Below are 27,032 nucleotides of genomic sequence, written 5' to 3'. Positions count from 1 at the left end.
GGGGGGGGGACCAGGGCAGCGTGGGGCCCGCTCTTCGGCTCGCTGAGGGGGCCCGCCGCCCACAGCGTCCTCGGGGAGCTGCGCCGGAGCTGAGCGCTGAGGGCAAGGCCTCCGCGGGCGTCCGCGCTTCCACAGCCCGTGGTGGCCGCTGGTGACCCTTCCCCACGAAACTAACCTCGTTTCCGTCCCCGGAGGAAAGCGAGCTCTTCAACATACTCGATCCCGTCCCCTCCCTCGCACGTGCCCTGGCGACCCTCCCGGCTTTCACGGTGAGGCAGCTTGCCCTCCGCAGACGCCCGCCAGCCCTGAGCACGTGACGGGGATTTAGAAAGGCGCCGACGGTGACGGGGAGGAGTCGCGGGCGGGACAGGCTAGCACCCCCGTGCGCACAGCGCGACGCCGCTGCCTCCAGGCCGGCCCTGCTCATCCTCGGCGGGCTCGCGTCGTCGCGGACGCATCTCCGCCGAACCACCCGAACGGCGGAGTGCGGGACCTTCGTCACCCTCTGTCTTCGTTCCTGGGCACGGCCTCTTTTCTAGACAGACCGAACTGCTTCAGACAGCCTCCCCCAGCTCTGAGCACCTGCGTCCCCCGGCCCTGAGCCCCGCAAGCGCTGAGCTCCTCGCTCAGAGACACAGTAGCTCTAACCCTCACACGTCCGGTCCCGCCCGTGTTCCTTCAGAATCCTGCATGTGCCGACTGTCAGCACTGCTGGCTTCGTGTGCGGGACGTAAACTGGGCCACGAGGAGAAAAGCGAAGCTGTTAATCACCCAGATCCTTTCTCTCCTTTAACACAGTCTTTGTTTAAACAATATAGCACAACACTTAAAAATTTGTTTTAAATTTTTTTTTTTTTTTACTAAGGCACATGACGTTTAGAAATACTGAGGTACAAAATGCAAATTTCTGCATAAGACTTTTAAAATAATCATTTTGGAAAATGAAGGTGAACATCATCTTCCAGAATATTCAGCTTTTAGCTTGTTTTTTCTTTTGGACCAGTTCAACCAGCAACTTGTATCTAGCGATACAGTCTTCCTGTGGGAAGAGAGAGAGAGAGGTGAGACGTTATTTCCACAGGTCAGTGGGCGTCGTGGGCTGAGCCCGCTGCGGCCTGCCGGCGGCCCCTGCGTCAGTGCGGCCCTGGCGTCTGCTCGCCGGCACCGAGCTGCGTGCGACTGGCTGGCTGGGTCCGGCTGCTCACCGGCGGGCCAGGCCACGCAGGCGCCAGGAGAAGGGCGCCTGCCCGGGGTGGGGTGTGAGCGACCGCGCAGAGGGGCCCCGGGCCGCTGTGTGTGAGGTGCACCATTGTTACCATGATTGTGATTTCCACTTGCTCATGATAATGATCCTTCTTAATATTTCACTGTATCATCACATGGCCCTTCAGAGGAACCAAAAAACTTGAGGCCAGGCATTTATCATTCTCATTTGGGTTTGCCTCTCCTTAAGGGGCGGCTGGGACCTTCCTATGGTGGCCCCGTTACCCTCCTAGGACCACGGCAGGGAGGGTGCCAGACTCTTCCTCCTGCTCTCCCGGCCCCACCCAGATCCTCTGGCCTGTCGCTGCAGAGCTACCGGCTTCAGATCCCAGCTGCCTGTAGCTGTCAAGGGGTGAGGATCCGGGGCCTACGCAGAGCTGGGGTGATGCTGGGGAGGGGCCTCGTTACTCTCCTGTTTGTCACAAGGTATTTTCCAGAATCCGTTTCTGTTTCTGTTCACCTCAGTGGCACTGGCAGCCTTCACTAACTTGAGGTCTTCAGTGAAACAATTTCTGCTCCGTGGCAGATGCTTTTATCAGCCATGGACAGAGCGTGGATGTTATTTTCTTCCTATGATTCTAGCTTAGGAGTGGTACGAGGGCTTCTTCTCCTAGTGCCTTTTCTGGTTCCCCAGAGACTACTTGTATAGGGTCTTTGGAAATATCAGCCTTTTCCTCTAGCTCTGCTGCCCACTGGTGCAGCCTGGTGCATGACACCAGTGCAGCCCCAACATTTCCCCGGAGGACAGCCCGACCCGAGCTCCAGCAGCAGGCCTGCCCCTGAGTCCGACCGGGAATGCGCCTCAGGCAAACACTCTTCCTTCAGGCCCAGCGTTCCCAGTGGCTTGCAGGCCACTTACAGGGAGTCACTCCGCAGCAGGCGAGCCAGCAGGCCACCTCTCCTGGAACTGGTTCTAATGTCAAGGCTTAAGGGGAACACTTGCAGGACAATAAAAGTGCTGCTTATTTCTGGTTCAAACAGGAGGGTTTCCAAACCCTGAGGCAATGGGTTTCTGAATATTCTATCCTTAGGAATCCGCAGTTCCAGCTCCTTCATTTTAAGCCAATGGCAATTCATCACACATGTAGATGCCTGTGTCCTGACAGATGCTAGAGAAATTCAGGGAAAATAATTACTTCTGGCAAACCAGTTGGAGAGGCTGGGAGAATCTGTGTTTCTCAAATAGATCAACTGCTAATGGTTTATTTTTCTCCCCGGGAATTCTCAACTTCATCATTTTCAAGTAGGTGATAGATAACTAGACCTGTACACACGGGGACATTCATGGCCACGAGCTAGATTTTCCAACATAGAATTTCAATTAAAAAAAAAATAAGAATGTAAATGAACATCAATGTGCCCAGAGGCTACTGAGTGATAGAGGCACAGAAGGCAGAGGAGACTGGTTCTTTTGATTTCTCAGAGTTCCTGGTGCCTCAGACTGAGAGGAGGGCGACAAGGAAAGAAACCCAGGAGACAGTGTGCCTTTCAGGAAAGGCCTGAACGAGAAGGGTCACACCAAGAGCTCCACAGCCCCGAACTGGCAGACAGTAGGCAAAGACTGGGGTGAGGCTGGCTCTCCCGGGGGCACCCCACCCGCCCACCTGTCTGAGGTTTTGTTTGAAAACTGTCTGCAGGTGTATTTAAGCAGATCCTAAGAGCTGTAAACAGGGAAAAGAGTTAAGTATAAACGGTCAGGGCTCCAGGGTGGGCTGAATCCTATGTCATCCTTGCCCAGACCCACACCCCTGCCTCCAGAGTCTCAGGTCAGCCCAGGGTGGCTGCGGAGTCCAGAGTGACGTGCACTGCAGGCCCGATGACCACGACGCCACGGTCACCTACCACACATACGCTCTCGGGTGAAGGCTCGCGTTGCAGAGCGAGAGGGAAACACCTCCCGACTCTGGTTACAGGGAGCCTCTACCCGCGAGGGAGGGCCTGCCGGCCTGCCACAGCCACCCCCGCTCCATGGCGGAGGGTGAGGGTGTGGCCCAGCCATCCTGTGCTGCTTTCAAACTGCCAGACTGGGGCGAATGCTCCAGAAGGTTGGCACACTTGCTGTGAGTGAAATTTATGTTCTCTACATGGAATTTTCCCTGAGAAAAACCAACTGATCTGTAGAATGGTTACCTTAGGATCTTGACCTCATTTATACACGCTAATCAATCCGGGGCACAGATTCACCATGCTGTCAGGAGAACTACACTGGAAGACCACTGGTAGATAAGATCGCATGGGCAGCTGGAGGTACGAGGGTAAGAATAAGGTGCAGAATGACGGGAAGCTGGCTGCAGCCACGTCAGTGGTGTTCTGAAACCAGTGCAGAGGCCTCTTTCTTCCCCCACCTCACCCACCTTACTCTTAGATGGGACACATTTGGCTATTTTGTCCCAGCGGTCAGAGGATCCCTTTGGGTACTGCTGTAATGCTAATTCCAGAAGTTTCTGTTGACTCTGAGTCCATGGCTCCTCAGCAGCACGAGTTCTGTCTTTCTTCTGGCTCTCCTCATCACTGGATTCCTTTTGTTCTGATATATCAAAGTCCTTCTGCCTCTTCCCTCTGAACTTCTCCTCTGGCTCCACCTTTGCTGTGGCCTCAGGCGGCTTGGCTGGCCTTCGCCTCCGTGGCCGGCTCCCCGGGACCACTGCCTCCTGCTCCTCATCCTCCTCCTGCTCGTCCTCCTCGTCGTCCTCCCCGGGCTGCTTTGCGTCTTCTCGCTGGGTGATGATGTCATCTGGCAAGGCCGTGGTGGCCTTGGTGGGCCTGGAATTCTGAGCTGTGGATTTGAGTTCAGAGAGTCTGACCATTCCTGTGAGGAAGGACATATCACACAGACGGAAAGGTGGGTCAGGTCAGGTGACAAGAGTAACAGCACTGCCCCCAGCACAGCAGACAGGGTGGTAAGGCCTTCTGCGTATATTATTTTACTTAATTTCCACACTATTCTAGAAAGATAGGTATCATTGTCCTGATCTACAGATGACCAAAATCAGACTCAGAAAGCAGCAGAGGTGGGATTTGAACCCAGTTCTGCCTGGACCAAGTTTCTGTCCTTTCCAACACTTTGAGGGACAGTGGGTTATGTACAGAGTCAGGGTGTGACCAAAGAATGCAAAGAGCTCTTTGAGAAGGAATAACCTGCCACTTTTTAGGTAAGGAAGGATGTCCTTGACCATCCAGAATTGTTATTAATTCCATTAGCAAAGCTAAAATGAATTTGTCAAGCCTTGTGCTGTGCTCACAACTGCAGGTGAGCCACCGACTCTGTGGGACCCGCTCTCCGCCCAAAGCTGCTCCTGGTGCTGCTGTGCCACCATGTTGGACAGTAAAGGGCAAACAGACTGTCTCCCAGCCACGGTGGCATCTCAGAGCTACTACAGAATGTTCAACTACATAGCTCTTATTCTTTTCACACTTTTTACCGCCCCCCCGCCAATGCTCTAGTAAGATCCGCATCTGTGCAACAGTCTACACCGCACCGTGTTTTCAAGAATACATTTTTAGAGAGTGTCTTGGAGGCAGGCTTCTTTCCCATAGCCTCTCATTGCCTGTTTCAGCCTCTGTGCCAACAAATAACTGTGTCAGTGGAAAAGGAATCTAGAAATGCCCTCTTTCCTGAAGCTTGCAGAGCCCTGGGGATGACTTTCTGGGTTTGCTCACCTGCATTGCTCTCTTTGGGACCTGTATTTAAGTGAAGTTGGAAGGTGTTAGGAAGTACTTTCTTCCAGGATCCAAGCAAACAGCACAGAGACTCTAGCAAAATTCCAGGCTGGAGGAAACATTGAGAAACATAGATTCCTGGGAAAGCTGCTTGTCTATTCTGAGAGGCTGTCCTGTGTGGATGGTGGTGACGAGGTGGACAGTGTGGGGAAAGCACACAGTGCATGTGTGGGGTGTGCAGAGTGGCTTTCCCCTGTATGCCCCCGCCACCCAAAGTAGCCATGTACAAGGCTTTTATAGTTTTTTAAACTTATTAAATCCATCTTAGCCCCCAGTGTGTGTGTGTGTGGGGGGGGGCTGGATTGTTTTGTTGGTGCCTCTGATTTGACCCCATTTAGGGATATGACCAGTAGAGTTCATTGGCCAAAACCACTAAACCTGTATTTATACTCTAAATACACTGTATTTAGAGTAGTTATTATAAAAGGGGATTTACTTTGAAGAAATCGCTTTAGATTAGTGGGATGAAGTAGGAGCTAACTCACCTGGGGAGCAGGTAACTGAATCCTTCAGTTGCTTGGCTTTGGTTGTCACCTGTACCAAAGTATAAAAGCAAAGAAAACCTTACTTTCCATATGTCTCTTGTAGGTCAAATCACCTATTTCACATAAGGTCCATGTGAATGAAATGGGTTTATGGAATCTTAGGCCTGGAAGGACCCTCAGTCATCCATCCACTCATTTAGCCAACAAGGAAATTGAAGCCCAGAAAGATTAAATGGCTGGGTCCAAAATAGCCATGTGATCGGTAGCAGAGTCAGAACAGGAACTTGATCACCTGAAACTTCTAGTTCAACACCGGTTGCACTATACTAGGCTGCTTTTCAAAATATACTATACAAACAAGTCATGTTTCTTAGTTAGGATTTGCTGACAGAATATCTTTCTTCATCGGAGAATGTTATGCCAATGAGTATTATAAACAGTACTCCTAACTAATGTTAGAACATAAACATCTGTCTTTTCTTTGCACTCAGGAAACCACAAGAACGTAGAAGACAGACACTAGAGGCAGAATCTCTTGGTGGAGTAGGGCAGTTAGACCCAAGACCCATGGGACCTTTACATACATGAGTGTGGAGCCACAGAAATAATTTTGTTCAGTGGCAATTATTTCTTTTTTCTCTATACAAATGGCATCACATCTTCTGTCTCATTCTATACCTTGCTTTTTTCATTTAACAATGTCTTGAAGATCTACATATGGATTTCCTTTAATTAAATTGAGATAAAATCTACATACAGTTAAATGTACAGATTTTTAATGTACAATGCAATCAGTTTTAACCAAAAAAAGGACCTATGTAACCATCCTAATTCTAATCAAATTATAGAATATTCCTATTATCCCAGAAAGTTCTCTTGTGCCCCTAATTTAATCTCTACTCTCCCACTGACAACCACTGTTCTGACTTCTGTTATACATATTTTAAAATAAAGGGTCATAATTAATTCAAAAAAATTAAATATAGTTAATCGCTCAATGAATTTATCAATTAAGCCATCCTTTCCCTACTTATTTGAAATGGTGACTTTATGAAATGTTCCACTGTATACACGCACTGTTTTTCTATACTTCGTATTCTATCCCATTAATGCATGCATATTCTTGAGCCAATGTTTCACTGCTTTAATGAAATTTGAAAGTAAAACCTCAGAAAGCATGATCGTTAACTCAAGGAGACTTATCTTGGTCCCACCTCTTATTAGCTGGGTAACCTTGAGCAATTTCTAATCCTTTCTCTGTGTCATGCATTACCCTCTGTAATATGTGGATAATACTAGTAATACCATTTGCCTATTAGGTTCTAAATTTGAAATAAGCTCTTAGCATGATACCGAGCAGATATGAAAGGCTCAGTAAATACTACCTATTATAGTTGACATGGATCATTTGTTTTTCATTCATACAAAGGACAGAATTAGAGAAAATATTTAAAGCTGCTTAGAAACACTCTTCAATTTTATTCCCCACCTTCCTCATTCTTTCCAGATGACCTTGTTTCTTATTTATTGTAAGAAAAAAGGAAGTTCTCCAACATGAGCCTCCTTGCATTCCAACTTTCCCGTCTCAATTGCATCACCATATATCATTCTTATCTTTTATCCCAATTCAAAGAAAGAAATTATCTTCCTTCCTCTTGAATTTTCACAGAACTATGCTCCACCTATGAATTTGCTTTGCTTTCATCTTCAGCTTCTTCCTGTCCATCAGATATGTCCCATAATTCTTCCCACTGAGCTCAAGTGGCCTGCATTCTAAAAGATGATCTTCCTTTAAGCTGTCTTTTCTACTCCACTTGGCTTTCTCTTTATCCAAATGTTCCTTCACTGCCTACTGCCCCCCAACCCCAAATATAATGCTCCCCACCACTCTGTCTTGCCATTCATGTGTCCTTTCCATTTTCTCCTTTGGTATCTCATACCACTGTTCAATATTACTTTAGAAAAGGAATGCTTAACCTGTACCTCTGGCCCTGACCTCTACCTGGGAACAGCAGTGTCACAGAAATTGACCATATAGCAACAACGGATCATCAGATCGAAAAGGACTTCATCTATGTAACAATAAGCTTTCTTTGTCCCGAGCATTGTTCTAAGATACCTGTCTGTACACATACTCCCCACAGCAGTCATATTAGGTAGGTATACAATTATTATCCCCATTTTACAGACTCTGAGGCCCAGGGGGCATATATAACATGTCCAAGATTAAAAGGCTAATGAGTAGCTGAGCCCAGGCAAGTTGGGTTCTAAAATCTTTGCTCTCAATCACTATAATATACCGCCTTTGGAATCCAAATCTCTTATTTTATAGATGAAGAAATGGGCCGTCTTCTCTTTTTGCTATGCTACATGGCTCCTCTCTTTAGCTGCCACTAAATCTCTTATTTAGAGGTCTCCTAGTTCCTCAAACTAAACTCATCAACTTCTCTGCTTTCACTTCCTTTTCTTGATAGTGCTATCTATCATCCCAGTCACTTAGGCTCACAACCTAACAGTCAGGTTCTGGACTTTTCTCTTGCTCCCCAGCCAGCTGCCACAAGCTCTGCAATGTCAACCCCATCTGTTCCCTTCTCTCAGAGTGTCACCTCCCGTGTTAGTTCTTCATTCTCACTTGACTGAACCACTAGAACAGTCGTCTAACTGGACTCCTACTTACTAATAATTTTTATAGAGTAACACCCTTAAGACAGAGTTCTGATCAGATTCCTTTCATGGCTCATCACTGATTGTACACTGTTTAATTCTTTTTTAAAAAAAGATTTAAGAGAGAGGGAGCACACAAGTGGGGTGGGGGGAGGGGCAGAGGGAGAGGGAGGAACAGACTCCCTGCTCAGCAGGGATTCCCAACATGGGGCTCAATCCTAGGACCCTGAGATCGTGACCTGGGCTGAAGGCAAACGCTTGACCGACTGAGCCACCCAGGCGCCCCTTAATTCTTAACCTGACACGCAAGGAGACCCACAATTTGATCTATTCTCTTTCTTGTAGATGGCTTTTCTTTGAGCAGAACTGAATAATTAACGCTTCCCCAGATAGTCAGAAATTCCCTACCCTGTACTTTTGCTTATCGTTAACATTGCCTGAAATGATTTTCCTCTTAACAAACCTCTTAAATATCTGTCTAGAGCCAAACCATCCTTCAAGGTACTCTCAAGTGTGACTTTCTTCTCGACGACTTCCTTGATGTTCACTACCAGGGTTTACCAATTCTGGTGACAATCCTCTTCTCTCCCAATTTCTTTTGTGTTTTCTAAGATTTAGTTTTTTTATATTACCATACAATAAAATTATCTTTTTCTTTTTTGTCACATAGTTCTATGAATTTTAACTCCCTTAGAGATTCAACTACCACCACATATAGGATGTGAAATAGTTTTTTTTTTTTAATTGCATCTCATTTTCTTGTTTAATAATTATTTTGGAGATTTTTGCAGAGTAGTACACAAAGATCTCCCTTGTTTTTTTTTTTTTTAAAAATAGCTGAACTGAGGGTCATCTGAATGGCTCAGTTGGTTAAGCGTCTGCTTTGGCTCAGGTCATGATCCCTGAGTCCTGGGATCGAGCCCGTGTCAGGATCCCTGCTCAGCAGGGAGTCTGCTTCTCCCTCTCCCTCTGCACCCTCCCCACTCATGCTCTCTCTCGCTCACTCTCCCCCAAATAATTAAATAAAATCTTTAAAAAATAGCTTAACTGAAATATATTCATATACCATCCAATTCACCCACTTAAAATGTAAATTCAGTGGTTTTTAGTACACTGTTATGTACAACCATCATCATGGCCAACTTTAGAACATTTTCATCACTTCAAAAAGAAACCTTATACCCTTTAGCTATCATCCTCCCCATCCCATCCCATTCCTCACCAAGCAATCATGAATCTATCTTCTGTCTCTATAGATTTTCCTGTTCTGGACTTTCATATGAGTGGAAACATATAAAATATGGATTTTTGTGGCTGGCTTCTTTCCCTTAGGGTAATGGTTTCCAGGTTCATCCCAGTTGTGGTATATATCAGTACTTCATTCCTTTTTGCTTAATAATATTCCACTGTATGAATGTACCTCATTTTGTTTATCCATTCATCAGCTGATAATCATTTGTGTTGTTTCAATTTTTTGGCTATTGAGGATAATGCTGTTATAAACATTTGTGTATAAGTTTTTGTTTGGGCAAAATGTTTTCATTTATCTTGGGTAGATACCTAGGAGTGGAATTGCAGAGACATATGGTAATTCTATATTTAACTTTTTGAGGAACTGCCATACTGTTTTCCAATATGGCTGCACCATCTTATATTTACACCAGCAGTGAGTGTATGAGGCTTCTGATTTCTCTACATCTTGGCAAACATTTGTTACGGAATAAAAGTTTGTTATCAAACTTTTTGATTCTAGCCATCTTAGTGGGTGTGAAGTAGTATCTTGTGGTTTTGATTTGCATTTCCCTAGAGACTAATGATATTGAGCATTTTTTCCATGTGTTTATTGGCCATTTGTATAACTTCTTTGGAGAAATGTCTATTTAGATCCTTTCTCCATTTTTTATTTGGGTGGTTTCTTCTATTATTGAGTTGTAAGAGCTCTTTATGTATTTTGGATATAAGCCCTTTATCAGATAAATGATTTGCAAATATTTCCCCCATTCTGTGGGTTGTCTTTTCACTTTAATGGTGTCCTGTGAAGCATGGAAATTTTTAAATCTGATGAGGTTCAATTGATCTAATTATAGTTTTAGCTCTCACACTTAGGGGAATATTGCCATCGTGATAATTAAGACATCTGATCCATGAACAGGGGATATTTTTCCATTTATTTTGATCTTCAATTTCTTTCAACAATGTTTTATAGTAGTTTTCAGAGTTTAAGTTTGTACTTTTGTTAAGCTAATTCCTAAGTATTTTATTCTTTTTGATGCTATTATAAATGAGATTATTTTCTGAATTTAATTTTCAGGTTGTTCACTGCAGTTCTATAAAAGTAAAACTGATTTTTGCATTGATATGTATCCTCCAATCTTACTGAACTCATTAGTACCAACAGTTTTTTAACTTAACTCCTTCAGATTTTGTATATATAAAACCATGTCATCTGCAAATAGAGACTGGTGACTTCTTCCTTTTCAATCTTATTTCTTTTTCTTGCCTAATTGCCTCGACTAGAACCTCTAGTACAATGTTGAAAAAAGCAGTGAGAACAGGCATCCTTGTCTTATTCCTTATCTTAGCAAGAAAACACCCCCTCTTACCCCAGTAAGCATGATGTTAACTGGGGGTTTTTAGTAGATGCTCTTTATCAGGTTGAGGCACTTCCCTTTTAGTCCTAATTTGTTGAGTATTTTTATCATTCATGGGTGCTGGATTTTGTCATATGCTTTTACTGAGAGGATCTTGTGATATTTGTTTTTTATTCTATTGATACAATGTATTTACAGTAACTGATTTTCAGATATTGAATCTGCTTTGCATTCTTGGGTTAAATCCTGCTTGATGAGGGTATAAAATTATTTTTAGAAGTTGCTAGATTCATATTGCTGTATTTTGTTGAGGATTTTTGCATTCATACTCATAAAATTATTAGTCTGTAGTTTTCTTGTCATTTTCTGGTTTGGTATAAGGATAATACTGGCTTCATAAAAGGAGTTGGGAAGAATTCACTCATGAAGCCATCTAGATCCGGGCTTTTCTTTGTAGGTGGATACTTTTTTTTTTTTAAAGGTTTTATTTATTTATTCGACAGAGATAGAGACAGCCAGCGAGAGGGGGACACAAGCAGGGGGAGTGGGAGAGGAAGAAGCAGGCTCATAGCGGAAGAGCCTGATGTGGGGCTCGATCCCATAACGCTGGGATCACGCCCTGAGCCGAAGGCAGACGCTTAACCACTGTGCCACCCAGGTGCCCCTGTAGGTGGATTCTTTTATTACTAGTTCAATCTCTACACTTGTTATAGATCTATTTCAATTGCTAGTTCTTCTTGATTCAATTTTAGTAGTTTGTCTTTCTAGGAATTTGTCCATTTCATCTATATCTATTAGAAAAATAGATATCTAATTTCTTAGCATATATTTGTTCCTGGCATAGTATTCCTTTTACAGCCCTTTTTATTTCTATAAGGTTGGTAGTAATGTCCTTTTCCCCCCTGTTGGTCAATCTACCTAAATGTGAATTTTATTGATATTTTCAAAGCATTAGCTTTTGAGTTCACTGATTTTTCTCTATTGATTTTCTAGTCTCTATTTCATTAATTTCTGTTCTACTTGTTATTTCCTTTCCTCTGCTTGTTTTTAGTTTAGTATTCCCCCCCCCCCCCAGTGCCTTAAGGTGGAAGGTTAGATTACTGATTTAGGATCTTTCTTCTTTCTTTTGTTTAAGTAGGCTCCATGCCCAGCATGAAGTCCAATATGGGGCTTGAACTCCATGACCCTGAGATTAAGACCTGAGCTAAGATCAAGTCAGTCACTCAACCACCTGAGCCACCCAGACGCCCCTCTTTTCTTTTCTTTTCTTTTCTTTTCTTTTCTTTTCTTTCTCTTCTCTTCTCTTTCTTTTCTTTCGGGGGGTGGGGGGTGGGGTAGGGCTCTAGTGCCGAGCTTAACTTGGGGCTTGATCCCATGACCCCGAGATCATGACCTGAGTCAGAATGAAGAGTTGGATGCTTATTAACTGAGCCACCCAAGCGCCCCCCTTCTTCTTTCTTAATAAAGGCATTTAAAGCTATAATTTTCCCTGTATGAACTGCATTAGCTGCATTACCTAAGTTTTGGTGTGTTATGTCTTCATTTCAATTCATGTTCAAGAATTTTGATTCCCCTCGTAATTTCCTTTTTGGCTTATTGGTTATTTAGGAGTCTGCTGTTTAATTTTAACATATGTGTTGATTTTCCCAGCTTTTTCCCCCATAAACTTATTTCTAACTTCATTCCTTTGGGATCAGAGCACATACTGTGTATTACTTCCATCTGTTTAAACTTTTGTTTAAAGTTCCTAGAATATGTCTCATGCATACTTGAAAAGAACATATATTCTCTTGCTGGATAAAGTGTTCTACAGATATGTTAGGTCTACTTGGTTTATTGTATTGTTCAAGTCTTCCTGTTGATCTCCTGTCTAGTTCTCACGCAACTGAAAGTGGGGTTATCGAAGCTTCCAACCATTATTATTGAATTATTTCTTTCCCTTCCTTTTTTCCTTTCTTTCAGATATTTTATTATTTTTAAGTAATCTCTACACCTAACATGGGGCTCGAACTCATGATCCTGAGATCAAGAGTTTCACGCTCTACTGACGGAGCCAGCCAGGCACCTCTTTTATCATTTATGTCAGGTTTTGTTTAATGTATTTTGGTGCTGTTGTTAGGTGCATATGTTTATAACTTATATTTTTCTGGGTTGGCCTTTTAATCCGTATAAAATGTCCCTTTTTATCTCTGGTAACTTTTTATTTTAAGTATATTTTGTCTGATATTTGTATAGCCACCCTAGCTTTCTTATGGTTGCTATTTGCATGATATTATCTTTTCCTATCCTTTTCTTTCATTTTATTTCTCTTTGAATCTAAAGGATGTCTCATGTAGACTGTATACAGATAGATCATGATTTTTTAAAAATCCTGTCTGCCAATCTCTCTTTGGATTGTTTAATCCATTTACACTTAATGTTATTATTGATATAGCTGAATGTATGCCTGTCATTTTTCCTTTTTTATCTTCTGACTCTTTTGTTCCTCTAGTCCTTTATTACTGTTTTCTTTTGTATAAGTGAATATTTTCTAGTGTAGCATTTTAATTTAATGATTTTTTTTTACTATTCTCTTGTGTTTTTTTTTTTTTTTTAGAAGTTCCAGGGTTTATCATATACATCTTAACTTATGAAAATCAGCCTCAGATCTATACTAGCTTAATTCCAGTGATAAAAATATACATTATTTCTATACAGCTCTATTCCTTTCCCTCCAAACTGTGGTATAATCATTATATATATTGTATTTATTCATGTTATAAATCCAACAATACATTGTCGTACTTATTACTTTATCATCTGTAGTAGTTTACTCAGCCCAATACAGCTTTGCTCCCACCTATCTCCTTTGTGCTCTTACAGGCAAATATATTATACATATATCATCTTTCTATATGTAATAGGCCAAACAAAGCATTATATATCTATTATATAATTGCTTTTTAAATGACTTAGGAGGGACAAAATAAGCATTTCTAATTGTCTTTTATAATTACCTAATTATCTTTACTAGTGCTTTTTGTTTTTTCATGTGGATTTGAATTACTGCATGGGATCACTTCCAGACTGAATGACTTCAATTTTTGTTCATCTTGAACAAATTTGGCCCTCATTTTTTGAAAAATAGTTTTGCTAGGTATAGGATTCTTGGTTGGCAGATTTTTCTTTGAGCACTCTGAATATGTTATTCCACTGCATTCTGGCCTCTATTGCTTCTGCTGAGAAGTTAGCTGTTAATCTTATTGGGTATGTGGGGGAGGGGTTCTCTTATAAATGATGAGTCATTTTTCTCTTGCTGCTTTCAAGATTTTCTCCTTATTTTTGTCTTTCAGAATTTTAATAATATGTGCCTTTTGTGGTTATCTAAGGTTTTCCTACTCAAATTCGCCAAGCTTCCTATGTATATATAGGCTAGTGTTTTCCAAAAAATTTGGGAAGTTTTTACCCATTATTCTTTGGATATTTTTTCTTTTCTGTACTTCCAGTACTCCCATTATGCGTATGTTGATGTGCTTCATGGTATCTCATATTTCTCTGAAGCTCTGTTTATTTTTATTTTTCCCCTCATTTTTCAGCTTGAATAGTCTACATGGACCTATCTTCAAGTTTGCTAATTCTTTCCTCCGTCAGTTCAAATTTACTGTGGAGTCTAGCCTCTAGTGAATTTTTAAAAATTTCAGTTTTTATACAACTCCAGAATTACCACTTGTTTCTTTTTCAAAATAATTTCTATCTCTTTCTTGATATTTCTGTATGATGTAACACTCTTGTCATACCTTCCTTTGTTTCTTTAATCATGCTTTCCTTTCCTTTAGTTCTGTAAACATATTTATATTGGCTACTTTGAACTCTTTTTCTGTTAAATCTACATCTGGTCATTCTCATGGGCAGTTTCTGTTGCCTTCTGTTTTCATGGTTTCTTGGTTCTTTCCATGGCTCATTATTTTTTTCTAAAGTTTATTATTATCTTTTTAGTAATCTCTACATCCAATTTGGGGCCCAAACTCATGACTTGAGATCAAGAGTCACATGCTGTTTTGACTGAGCCAGCCAGGTGTCCCCAAGGCTCATTATTTATAATATTCTAAAGTGGCGGCACTTCTGGTTACTGATTTCCCTTTCCTGTCCCCCCAATACTCACACCCCATCACACTTACTGTTACTTGCATGTTTGTTCAGTGGATGGCTCCATTATTTTAGTGAAGTCTATGTGCCTCTGTCCCCTACAATGTTAAGCCTCTGATGTTGCTCCTCAGAGATGTGCAGGTATGGATAGGCCTAGTAATTTTGGATGATAGTGGTATTTGCAGGACTCCCTTCCTCTCTTTATCTGACCACACTGAATGCTAAGCACCAGTAATTGCTGACAGATGCTCTACTGTTTGTAAAATGCCCTCGGGCATAAATTGCTCAACAAACAAGTCAAATCAAATTGTGGCTCCTTTGAAGGAAAGTTTCTGAGGTCAGTGTTTGATATTTGTTTTGACTTCAGGAGGGCTCCTTCCAGAGAAGGTATTGGTGAATTGGTTTGAGAATACCTGGTTAGTTACTCCTTGTACTGACAGAGAATTCTGAATACAGTATTTATCAAAATCTGGTCTACCATACAAAACAAATAGCTGCTATAATCTGAATCCTTAGATCTTCAGCATCAAACAATGAAACTAATGGGATGTCACCACAGTCATCTTTGAACCACACTTTCCTCCCACTTAAAAGGCAACGTAGAACTTACTAGAAAAAAGCAAAGCACAACTGGTTAATTTTCCAATTCTATGTGGTAAAGTAATTCTTTTAATATTCTGGTCTCTTTGTCAACTTCTTATTTCCTGGTGTCATAAAATAATTGTATCACAATGAGAACTGCAAAGGATCCTTTTTTCTTGAGAATTTCTCTTCTTTTCATTTGTTTTTTATCTCAGGAGAAAGGATGTATATGGCAATAATCACAAAATATTTGTTTTGGGGGCAAGTTTGTCATCCCCAGCATATTATTTATGATTCTAAGCAGACAAAGATATTTCTAAACAAGTGATGGTCTAATATAAGGCTTAATGGCCAGGGTGCCTTGAGTATGATAGCATGTCACTTCAGGAAATGAAAATCATCTTTCAGTGAATATGGTCATCGCCAAATCCAATTTTTTCCTATGGATCTAGATGACTTCAATTACATGGATGTCCATTTTTTTGTTTTTGTTTTGTTTTTTAGATATAGTTGACAAAATTGTAATAAAACTGTAAGATATTTAATGTGCACAACATGATAATTTTATATTTATACGCACTGAAAGAATTCCCCCTACTGAGCTCATTAACATATTTATCACCTCATACATTTATCCCCCCCCCCACTTTGGTGAGAACATTTAAATTCCACTCTCTTAGCAAATTTTAATTATATACCCCAGTGCTATCAACTATAGTCACCATGTTATACATTAGATTCTCAGACCTTATTCAGCTTATAACTGAAAGTTTGTATCCTTTTACCAAGCTCTCCCTGTTTTCCCTACCCTCCAGCCCCTGGCAACTACTTTTCTATGATTTGTTCCTATGAGTTTGACTTTTTCCCCCCTAATAGTATTTTTTTTTTAAAATTAGTTTCAGAGGTAGAATTTAGTGATTCATCAGTTGCATATAACACCTAGTGCTCATTAAGTGCCCTCCTTAATGCCCATCACCCAATTATCCCCTCCCCCCCACCCACCTCCCCTCCAGGAACCCTCAGTTTATTTCCTAGAGTTCAGTGTCTCTTATGGTTTGCTTCCCTCTCAACTCTCATTTTATTTTTTCTTTCCTTCCCCTATGTTCACCTGGTTTGTTTCTTAAATTCCACATATGAATGAAATCATATGGTATTTGTCTTTCTCTGACTTATTTCATTTAGCATAATACCCTCTAGTTCCATCCATGTCATTGCAAATGGCAAGATTTCATTATTTTTGATGGCTGAGTAATATTCCACTGTGTGTGTGTGTGTGTGTGTGTGTGTGTGCGTGCGCGCACGCGCTTGCGCGCACACCACATCTTCTTTATCCATTCATCTGTTGACGGACATATGGGCTCTTTCTATATTTTGGCTATTGTGGAATCGCTGCTATAAACCTAGGGGTGCATGTGCACCAATCACTATGTTTGTATCCTTCGGATAAATACCTAGTAGGGCAATTGCTGGGTCCTATAGTAGCTCTATGTTTAACTTTTTGAGGAACTTCTATACTATGCTGTCTTCCATAGAGGCTGTACTAGTTTACATTCTCACCAATAGTGTACAACTGTTTGCTTTTCTCCACATCTTCACCAGCATGTCTTGTCTTTTTGATAACAGCCATCCTAACAGGTGTGATGTCTCATTGTGGTTTTGATTTATATTTCCTTGATGATTAGTGTATTGAGCACCTTTTCATATACCTGTTAGCCATTTATATATCTTCTTTAAAAAACATCTAGTTCTTTTGCCCAGTTTTTAGTTGCATTTTCTTTCTTTTTTTGCTATTGCATTATAGCAGTTCCTTATATAAATATTAACTCATTATTGGATATGTGGTTTGCAAATATTTTCTCCTATTCCATAGGTTTCCTTTTTATGTTGTTGATGGTTTCCTTGCTGTGCAGAAGCTTTTTAGTTTGATGTAGTCCCACTTGTTTACTTTTGCTTTTGTTGCTTTTGCTTTTGGTGTTAAATCCAAAAAATCATCACTAAGATTGATGTCAAGGGGCTTACCCTCTTTGTTTTCTTTTAGGAGTTTTATGGTTTCAGGTCTTATGTTAAAGTCCTTAATCCATTTTGAGTTAATTTTTGTGTAGGAATCCAATTTCATTCTTTTGCATGTGCTGTTCAGTTTACCCAGCACCATTTATTGAAGGGACTGTTCTCTCCCCATTGTATATTCTTTGTCAAAGATTAGTTGACCTTATATGTGTGGGTTTATTTGTGGACTCTATTCTGTTCCATTGACTGGCGTGTATGTTTTTATGCTTGTACCATACTGTTTTGATTACTACAGCTTTATAATAAAGTTTGATATTGAAAGTGTGATGTGTCTAGCTTTGCTCTTCTTAAGATTATTTTGGCTATTGGTGTTCTTTTGGGGTTTCTTACAAATTTTGGGATTGTTTTATTTCTGTGAAAAACGCCATGGGAATTGACTGGGATTATACTGGATCTGTAGATTGCTTTGGGTAGTATGGACATTTTAATAACAGTCTTCCAATCCATGAGTACAGAATATCTTTCATCATGTTTTATAGTTTTTAGCATGCAGGTCTTTCATCTTCCTGGTTAAATTTATTCCTAGTGTTTTATTTTTTTGATGCTATTGTAGATGTAATTGTTTTAATATCTTTTTCTAATATTATGTTGTCTGTATATAGATATGCAACTGAATTTTGTATATTGATTTTGTATCCTGCAACTTTACTGAAATAGTTTCTTAGTTCTAACAGGTTGGTTTTTTTTTTGTTTTTTGTTTTTTGGTGGAGTCCTTGGGGTTTTCTATATATAATATCATGTCATCTGTAAACAGAGATGACACTGGAGGTGACATGGTCATCACCAAATCTATTTCTCTCCTTTAGGTCTAGATGACTTCAATAACGTGTGCCAATTTAGTCTTGAATGTTTAGTCTTATTATTCTCACATATTCCATAATGAAGATTTCACTTATTCTGCTTTTATATCATCTGCAATTGTAGAAGATATGGTCTCTGACTTAAAGGCAGGTTGTGTCAAGCTATATTCAAGACTTTTTTCTAGCTGTCTCTTGGGAGAAGACATATATTTCTATATAGGTCTCACACAGATGAGGCTTCTCTTCTTCCTCAATATCTGAACAAATAATATTGCGGGCTACTGTCTAAGGTAGGCGTGTGGATAACACTCTTGCTATATGTGTTTTAACAGCTATACAAATTGTAGAGTTGTAGGAAAATTTGTTTTATCATCTTCTGATTCCAAGTAGAAAACATTTTATAATCCTTTTTCTTAATATAGGTATACCTAATTTTATCTTTAAAATTCTTATGAAATAGGGGCTCTATAATCAAATCTGGGACATATGGGATAGGGTGGAATGGACAAAAAAATCTAAAATAGTTTCATTTCTTCTAGTGAAAACACTGATGAAAATAACAGAATATTAAATTAGCAAAATGAAAATTATATTCCCTAAGGTCCAATTAGGATCAGTGGAGAGTTATATGGTGGCATATTTCTACTCAATATACAGAGGAATTTTCTAATTTTCTGAGCTGTATAAAGTGTATGCTCAATTCCTGGCATCCTCAGCTAACTCAGAAAATAAATGTTGACTACTAGTGATAATCTCAAGTCCTATTTTTCAAATTCTGGCTGATTTGATGACATTTAAAGTATTACTCTAATAATAAAAATTATGTAACCAAAGTTCATTATTTTCATTCAGTAGTATTTAATTTTGGCCAACTCAATTGAGCACTCACTATGACTGAGAACTACTGTACCCTTCAAGTATAAAGGGCACTCTGTTATCTGAATATTAAATAAACCACCTGAAAAATGTTTCCAACTGGTAGAAAGCAGTGCTGTTCATTCTTATTTCTTCAATGTCTTTAAATTTTTCTATGGATTCTCTGGAGAGAAAAATACAAGAAATAATAGAGTTCATCTTAAAGGTTTAAAAGAGGGCCTTCCATTAACTTCCTGATTACCTTTACAAGTAATGCAGATGTTTTGGCTTTTAGTTGTAGGAGACCGTATATATTTTAGAAATTAATCATTTATCAGATATAAGGTTTGCAAATATTTTCTCCCACTCCATAGGTTACCTTCTCATTCTGTTGACTGTTTTCTTTGCTGTGCAGAACTTTTAAGTTTGATATGGTCCCACTTGTTTATTTTTGTTTTTATTGATTGAGCTTTTGCTGTCATATCAATGAAATCACTGCAAGACCAATGTCGTGATGCTTTCCCCTATTCCAGGAGTTTTAGTTTTAGGTCTTACATTTAACTCTTTAATCCACTTTGAGTTGACTTTGCATAGTGTAAGACATAGTGTAAGAATCCAATTTCATTCTTCTACATGTGCATATCCAGTTTTCCCAACGTCATTGCTGAAGAGACTATCCTTGCCTTATTGTGTATAGTTGGCACCCTGTTGAGGATCAGTTGACCGTATATGTGTGAATTTACTTCAGGCTCTCTATTCTGTTCCATTGTCCATTTGTCTCCTTTATGCTAGTACCACACTGTTTTGATTACTGTAGCTTTATATTTTGAAATCAGGAAGTGTGACACCTCCAGCTTTGTTCTTCTTTCTCAAGATTGTTTTGGCTATTTGGTGTCCTTTGTAGTTCCATACGAATTTTAGGATTGATTTTCCTACTTCTGTAAATCAATAAAGCTTTTATAACTAAAACAAATTAAGAATGAGGTAGGCCTATATATACCGATATGAAAAATATTAAAAGTAACATATTCTGTTTCCTTAGATTTTTAAAAGTAGTGTTAAAAATCAAGGTAATTTATGTTCATAGTTTAAAAAAAAAAAAAGTATACAACAAGGGCTTACGATGAAAAGCAACATACCCTACATCCAGAGTCAATAATTTCTGTTCAGAGTTCTGTTACAGTTTATACTGTACATATATTAAACAACATGCTTTAGTATATTATATCCTGAGTTCAACCTCTTTTTCCCACCTCCTCCTAACCCTTGGTCCAAACTACCATCATCTTTTGCAAGAACTGAAATAGCATCTTACTTAGCCTGCCTCCCTGCTTGCATACTTTGCCTGCCACAGTGTCTTCTCCACAGAGCAGTCAGAACGACCCATTTAGATCTTGCACTCCTTTGCTCAAAAATTTCCGGTGCTTTAACCATCTCACTCAGAGTAAAATCCACAATCTTTACTGTGGCCAGGAAGGTTCTATATAGCCTGGTCCTCCATTGCCTCTTGCCCTCATCGTCTATAATCCCCTCCTACTTACTCTTTGTCAGCCATATTGACCTCAATGCTAGACTCTGCACACCCCAAGCATGATCTTGTCTCAGAGCTTTTGTAAGTGCGGGTTCCTCTACCGGAATACTTTCTCACGCAGCTTTGCTCCTTCACTTGCATTGTGTCCCTGGTCAAATATTACCTTTTTGAGAGACTTTCCTCAGAACCCCATTTTTAATTGCAATTCCATTCAGTCTCTAACTTCTTACTCTGCTTCATTTTTCTTTATAGCACTTGTCACTATCTACGATTTTCCTTTTACTCCATACACTCAGGCTCTTTCTACTGTGTGCCTCCACCATCTTTAGGGCAACTGTCTTTACCTGCATGGTTGTAACTTGGTTGCAGGCAAATTTGGCATTCCAGCTCAGCTGAAGGGAAAAGTGAATAAGAGCTCCTACGAACACACATTATTTCAATTATGTTCCTCTGAAAAGAAATTAGTAACCTAGCCAGAGCAGAGCTTTGGGGGACTTGGACAAACTGTTGCTGGGCAACTTGCCATAGTCTTCTACAATTTGTTGATTTTAAAAATTGGAAAACCATCTGTAAAACACATAAAATGTTTAAAATATGAAAGGCCATTTTGTAGGATCTTACAAATTATGATCTGGTAAATATTACTGTAGAGACAAGCACTATGCTGTGGACACACTCCTTGTACCCTCAAAGGACAATGTTCTCAATATCAAATTGTTTTTGCTGTATTATCCTACTGTCTAATATACTTAAATTTGGACTATGCCTTTTTTGTATGGTTTTCTATTGTTTATAGAGTTTCTGGTTGCCTTTTTTTCATATATGTACATTTTTAAAAGTTTTCAGCCATACTATCTAGTCTATAAAATCTCCCTTTCTTCAAGGGTTGCTCTCACACAATCCTTCGTTCTCCTACTTCAGTGTGGATATATTGCACTTTTGGCCTATTGTATCAACACTCTGGGGTCTTGGGATTTCTGTTCATTGGACTGGATTCCACATCTTTCTCTTTTTAAATTTTATTCATGAATGTTTTGTTTGTTTTACTAGAGTACAATCTCTGGGAACTTTGCAAGAAAGACTATGCATCCTTGCCTCATCTATTTCCCATCACACTTGGTTTGTTCTAGATTCAGAACTATTTCTCCTCAGAATGGTGAAGCCATTGTTCCTTTGTCTCCCAGAACCTAGTGTTGCTAAGCAATCTGATGTCACTCTGATTGGTCTTATTTGGATGTTTCTTCTCCCTAGAAGCTTTAAAGATCATCTGTGTAGTCTCAGTGTTCATAAATTTTTCCAGGATCTTTTCCATGTATGTTACTTGACTTTGGAAGGTTCTTACAAATTAGTCTCAGGCTTTTACAAATTGATCCCTGGAAAACTTCATTTGTATTATTTATTGAATAATCTTGCATCTCTTTCCTCTCTCTCTCTCACTGGAACTTTTAATCAGGTTTGGACCTCTTAGATTGATTCCCTGTATTTCTTAGCTTTTCTATAATATTTTAATATTTTTAACATTTTTAAAAATTTTGCTCCATAGGAGATTTTCCTGATAACTTTCAGCCATTCTGCTTCATTTATTTGAATACTTATTTTTGTTCTGATTCTTTTTCCACAGCATCCTTTCCTTTTTCCTCTGTTTTATGAGTGTAATACTGTCCTGACTCTATAGATGCTAGAAGGCTGGTATAATAAACTAATTCTAGAATATTGGTATAACCCTATCTACAGATATCCTATTAACAAAACACCAAAAATTCTACAATATTCTTACATATATAAGCGCAAGAATTTTAAATAAATTCTTAATAAATTAAATACAGCTGTTTATTAAAGCATAGTATTATATGACCAAGTGAAGTTTGCCTTGAAAATACAAAGAAGAGGCCTTGATAATATATTCATCCTCATTAGATCATGAGAAAAATTGCACGATCATGTTGATATATGTTAAAAAAAAAACCCATTGTTAAATTTTCATATCTATCCCTGAGCACAACTGTAATGAATGAGAATGGGAAAACCTTAAGAAAATATAATAATATATGTCTCATCAATGACTAATACTAAAATTAATGGCCAAACATTAGGTTTTCTTATTATAATGTGCAAAAAAGTCTGCACTAATCACTATTACTGTAATATATTTCTCTGGAATAGCTAGGTAATACAATCAAGTAAGATACAGAAGTGCGTGGCTGGCTCAGTCAGTAGAGCACGTGACTCTTCATCTCAGGGCTGTGAGTTTGAGCCCCATGCTGGGGGTAGAGATCACTAAAAATAAATAAATAAACTTAAAAAAAAGGAAAGCTATAAAGAAAGTGGCAAAGTATTTGCAGGCAATAGGACTGTCTCTCCTAAAATTCTAATGAATTAACACAAACTTCATTTGAAATAAGACCAAAATGTAAGGAGGCAAGTTACAAAAATCAGTGCTGTAGCACTTTTCACCTGACAGGCAATGATGAAAAACAAAAAATAACATTCAGTGTTTGTGAGATTGTGAGGAAGTGACCTCTCTTGTATACTACCAGTGGCACTGTATATTGTGATAACCTCTCTGGAGGCCAATTTTAGAGCCATCAAAAGTTCTAAAAACATCCATATTCTTGAACCAAGCAGTTCTACTTCTCGGAATACAAGCTAAGAAAACAGAAATAAGTGGAAAGATGGATGAAGGAAAAAAAAAGACAATCCAGTAAAATAGCAAAAAAAGAAGCAATTTAAATGACAATCAGGACACTCCTTAATTATATCAAGACAACATAAAATATTCTGTGTTTAGAAAAATGAAGTGGCTCTCACTGTCATGAAGAGTAGCTCATGTTTCGTAGTGAAGTGAAAAGGACAGGATACTGATTAATAGTTAAAATTATGTATATTCATGCCTATAGAGGAAGACTAAAGTCTAGATGATACAAAATGTTTATAGAAATAATTTTTTATTATGGCTTATGAGAAAAACATTTTTCGTGAGTATACTTTTAAAAGTTTTTTTTTCTATGAACATAGTTTTACTAAGAAAGGCCTAATGATAAAAAGTCTCTAGACACATTTGAAGTGTTTTTCATACACACAGTAATAAAACAGCATTAAGTAGTGATAGGAACATATTAGATGAGGAACCAAAATGCCTGGTGTTGTCCCAATTCTAGTACTTGTGTCACCTTGAACAAACCTCCCAGCAGCAGTGTATTCAACTGTAAAATGGGGATAAATGGCTGCCTACTGTCTCACCATGCTGTTGTGAAGAGCAAGTAAAACAATGAGTATTTAAATGTTTTGAAAAATGTACTATGAAAATGAATGATGGAATAATCAATATTACTTAAAACAGTTAAAAATGTTGGTTTGGTCTCTTAACTGATTTTTGCAATATTCTCACGTAGTGAATATATAGTTTATCATCCTGTTTTACGTGTGATATTGTTCAAGGCTGAGACAGAAATGGTGACATGGAATTCAGATCTATCAACCTTTGCCCTAGAAGTCGGGCAAAACTCTATTATAGTAAAACTCTAACCAAGTCAATAGACAGATTAAGCAATTAATTATGTAATTTTTTCTCTGATGGACACCAAACGGTCCTACTACTGTCTTCTCTTTTCTTTAAACAGGCAATCAAGTTGCATGAAATTCTCACTCCAATCATTCATATACTTGGGATAAGAACCTAAAGGCTCCTATTAAAATACAAGGGTGAGAGAGAGAGAGAGAGAAAGGGAGAGAGAAACAGATTTTGGTAACACATTTTTATCACTTATTAATATTACTTTGAAAATTGGTTATTAGATTAGCCTGTGACTCACCTAGCAAGAAGTATGGCATAAAGGGCCTATTTCTTTCTAAAATTTAAGTATCTTTAAAGGTTTTGAGATTGAGGAAGTGAAGGAGGAGAGGAGGGACCAGAGTATGATGAGGTCAGGCTCAGACCAAGAAAAGTGCTGTAGCAGGAAGCCTGGTTAAGAGGACAGTGAGACAGTCCTTATCATCTTTACAACTCATGTAGGTCTAGTCTAATTCTAAAAGTAATAGCAGTAATATACTTGCCAAAATACTGTATATTTAATTCATTGATAAACCATAAAGCTTATCTTCTATTGAATAAGATCCCACTTACATATTTTTGGAACAACTACCATAACATAAATTCCCCCAAGAGTATCTCCTCTCTAGCTGAGCTATATAAAATACAATTGGGAATTTTATGATTTTCCCTCCTCTTTCTCACTTGCACATGGGGATGCTTACTTAACTACACATCTCTTACCTCTTACTGTGGACTAAGCTAATTATAAAAGTCTGTTTAAATCTATTCACCTGTCTTTTGTTTTGCTGCCTAGCTGGGCCTTTTCCAAGCAGGCAGAAAATCTCCAATCAGTCAGTTATCACAACCAGAATGCAAGAGATTAGTGACCAGGAGGGAAGCAGCATCATTTTACATCCTTTCAGGCAAGAGAATGATATTACTTCACAAGCAAGAAATCTGAGGCTCCCTGACCTTAATTTAGAAAACCTGCAGTTAATAATCACATTAAAGTTGGTTTTACGTGCCAGTTTTTGTTTCCTTTGTTGTTTTTACAATTTGAGTGTCCTTTGTGGTTACCAAAATTATTTGCTGAAAGGCATATATTAACATTTAAAATACTTATTCTATAATAAAATAGGTCTTGTAGTTTTGATATAGCTGAGTTAAAATATACTTTAAATTTTTTACAATGGCAATCACACTGCTTGTATTTTCTCCGGAGTAGAGTTTAGCAACTTGTTGATTGTGACCATTAATGCACTGAAAACTCCTTTTTTAAATGAGGAAGAAAATGGGTTTTTCATTGTAATGTGTCAGCCCAAATAAAGGACATATAGATCCCACCAGAACCCCCTTTTGCTGCTCCCCGCAAAAGTTCAATTGTTTCTTGAAGGAAAGAGAACCAAACCTGAAGTTAGAAAGTTAGCAAAACAAAAAAATATAAAGATGTGCAAACCAGGAAGAACTGGTACAGGTGATCAGGTCAGGAAGCAGAGGTTCTGATGACAGCAAACTGAACTTGTTTTTCTCGCCATAATTAAATACTTAATGAAAACAAATCTAATTAACGCCATAAGCCAGAAAGAAGTTTAAGTGATGTAAAGTGTGGTCAACTTTCGCTTAACATTTTACTAAAGGAACTGTATTAGCTGAACCCACTTCAGCTGCTTCAATGTAATTGCGTGTTCACTAAACAAGTTACCCGTCTTCAGACACCTGCTCTCTTTTACAGAGTGATTGTGTGTGTATGCGCATGTGTGTGGGGTTACTGAAATGAACTGTGTAGTCCAGCTATGGAGGTGATGCTCACAGAATGAAAATACAGTGTACATGCTGTACATAGAAGAAAAGTTACAAGGGCATTTCTTGGTGCCAAAAAATGTAGGTTTACTAAATATTTTCAAGGTACTTTTGCTATTATGAAAATAGAATATTTGGAGGAAAAAAAATCCCAAAAAGTCATGTTTGTTACTTCCGTGGTAAAAGGAAAAAATATCTATTGCAGACATGGATTCAGTTTCCCTTGGATAAGTCTAGAAGAAAAACAACCGAAACATATGGGATGAATTTGCAAAAGTTTGAAAAGATATCTTTGCCTATACCAAGAATACACTAAGACTACTATATAATGTATAGGTTTTCTAGATCTCTGATACTAGCCATTCTCAAGGCTGTGTTGGTTACATCATATATATTCTTAGCATATAAACTTTCATCTCTCTTTTAAAAAGACAGATAAAAATTTAACCAAATTTTAATGACAAAACTTAAAATATTGCTTCTATTCAATTCCCTATCTGTCTTTGACATTAACTATGAGGTTTCACAGAAATATTATTTAAAAAGTTAAAGGCAGTGCTGCCTTCAAAGGAGACACTAAATTAATGAACTGTTCTTTCCCATTAAAACTAAAACTTTTAGGGGCCTTTAAATCAGTTTGTTTTATAGCTTTCTAAAAATTATTTCAGTAATTTTTGTTAATCATATAGTAACAGTAGTAGAATTAGAGGGTTATAGTACTTAAAACATCAATAACCATGAATATCTTCCATTTGGTCAGATATTTACTGATAAGGCATTATTTATCTTTTACAAGCAACCTAAGAACAAGGTTATAAAATGCACATCCTAGTAACATTCTTAGCAGAAGAAAAGGTATCCTTATGGTTCTTTTCCAGTTACCCAAGATAGCAGGTCTCCTCATGAAACAGCAAAAAAAAAAAAAAAAAAAAAAAAAAAGTTAAAAGATACAATTTTTTCACATGATGTTTTTTCACATGATGAGACTTTAACTCTGAAGCCAAAATAATGCAAAAC

General features: G+C 38.8%; 1 protein-coding gene across 2 annotated transcripts in view; it reads right to left on the bottom strand.

Annotated features, from left to right (window-relative positions):
• Positions 1-833: 833 nt before the first annotated feature.
• DNAJC1 (DnaJ heat shock protein family (Hsp40) member C1) overlaps positions 834-27,032 on the bottom strand; it is a 213,665-nt gene continuing 187,466 nt past the window's right edge. For both annotated transcript variants that reach the window (XM_040645337.1, XM_040645338.1), the window contains 3 exons: positions 5,469-5,517; positions 3,618-4,072; positions 834-1,039 (listed from right to left, as the gene is read on the bottom strand). In XM_040645337.1, the coding sequence (XP_040501271.1) occupies positions 971-1,039; positions 3,618-4,072; positions 5,469-5,517 (573 nt within the window). In that variant the 3' untranslated portion in view covers positions 834-970. The remainder of the gene's footprint in view (positions 1,040-3,617; positions 4,073-5,468; positions 5,518-27,032) is intronic.

The sequence above is a fragment of the Ursus maritimus genome, unplaced genomic scaffold (genome assembly GCF_017311325.1).
Source record: "Ursus maritimus isolate PB19 unplaced genomic scaffold, ASM1731132v1 scaffold_31, whole genome shotgun sequence".
Classification (NCBI taxonomy): Eukaryota; Metazoa; Chordata; class Mammalia; order Carnivora; family Ursidae; genus Ursus; species Ursus maritimus.
The sequence above is the reverse complement of the archived record's forward strand: the minus strand, read 5'-3'. Positions and strand labels throughout refer to the sequence as shown.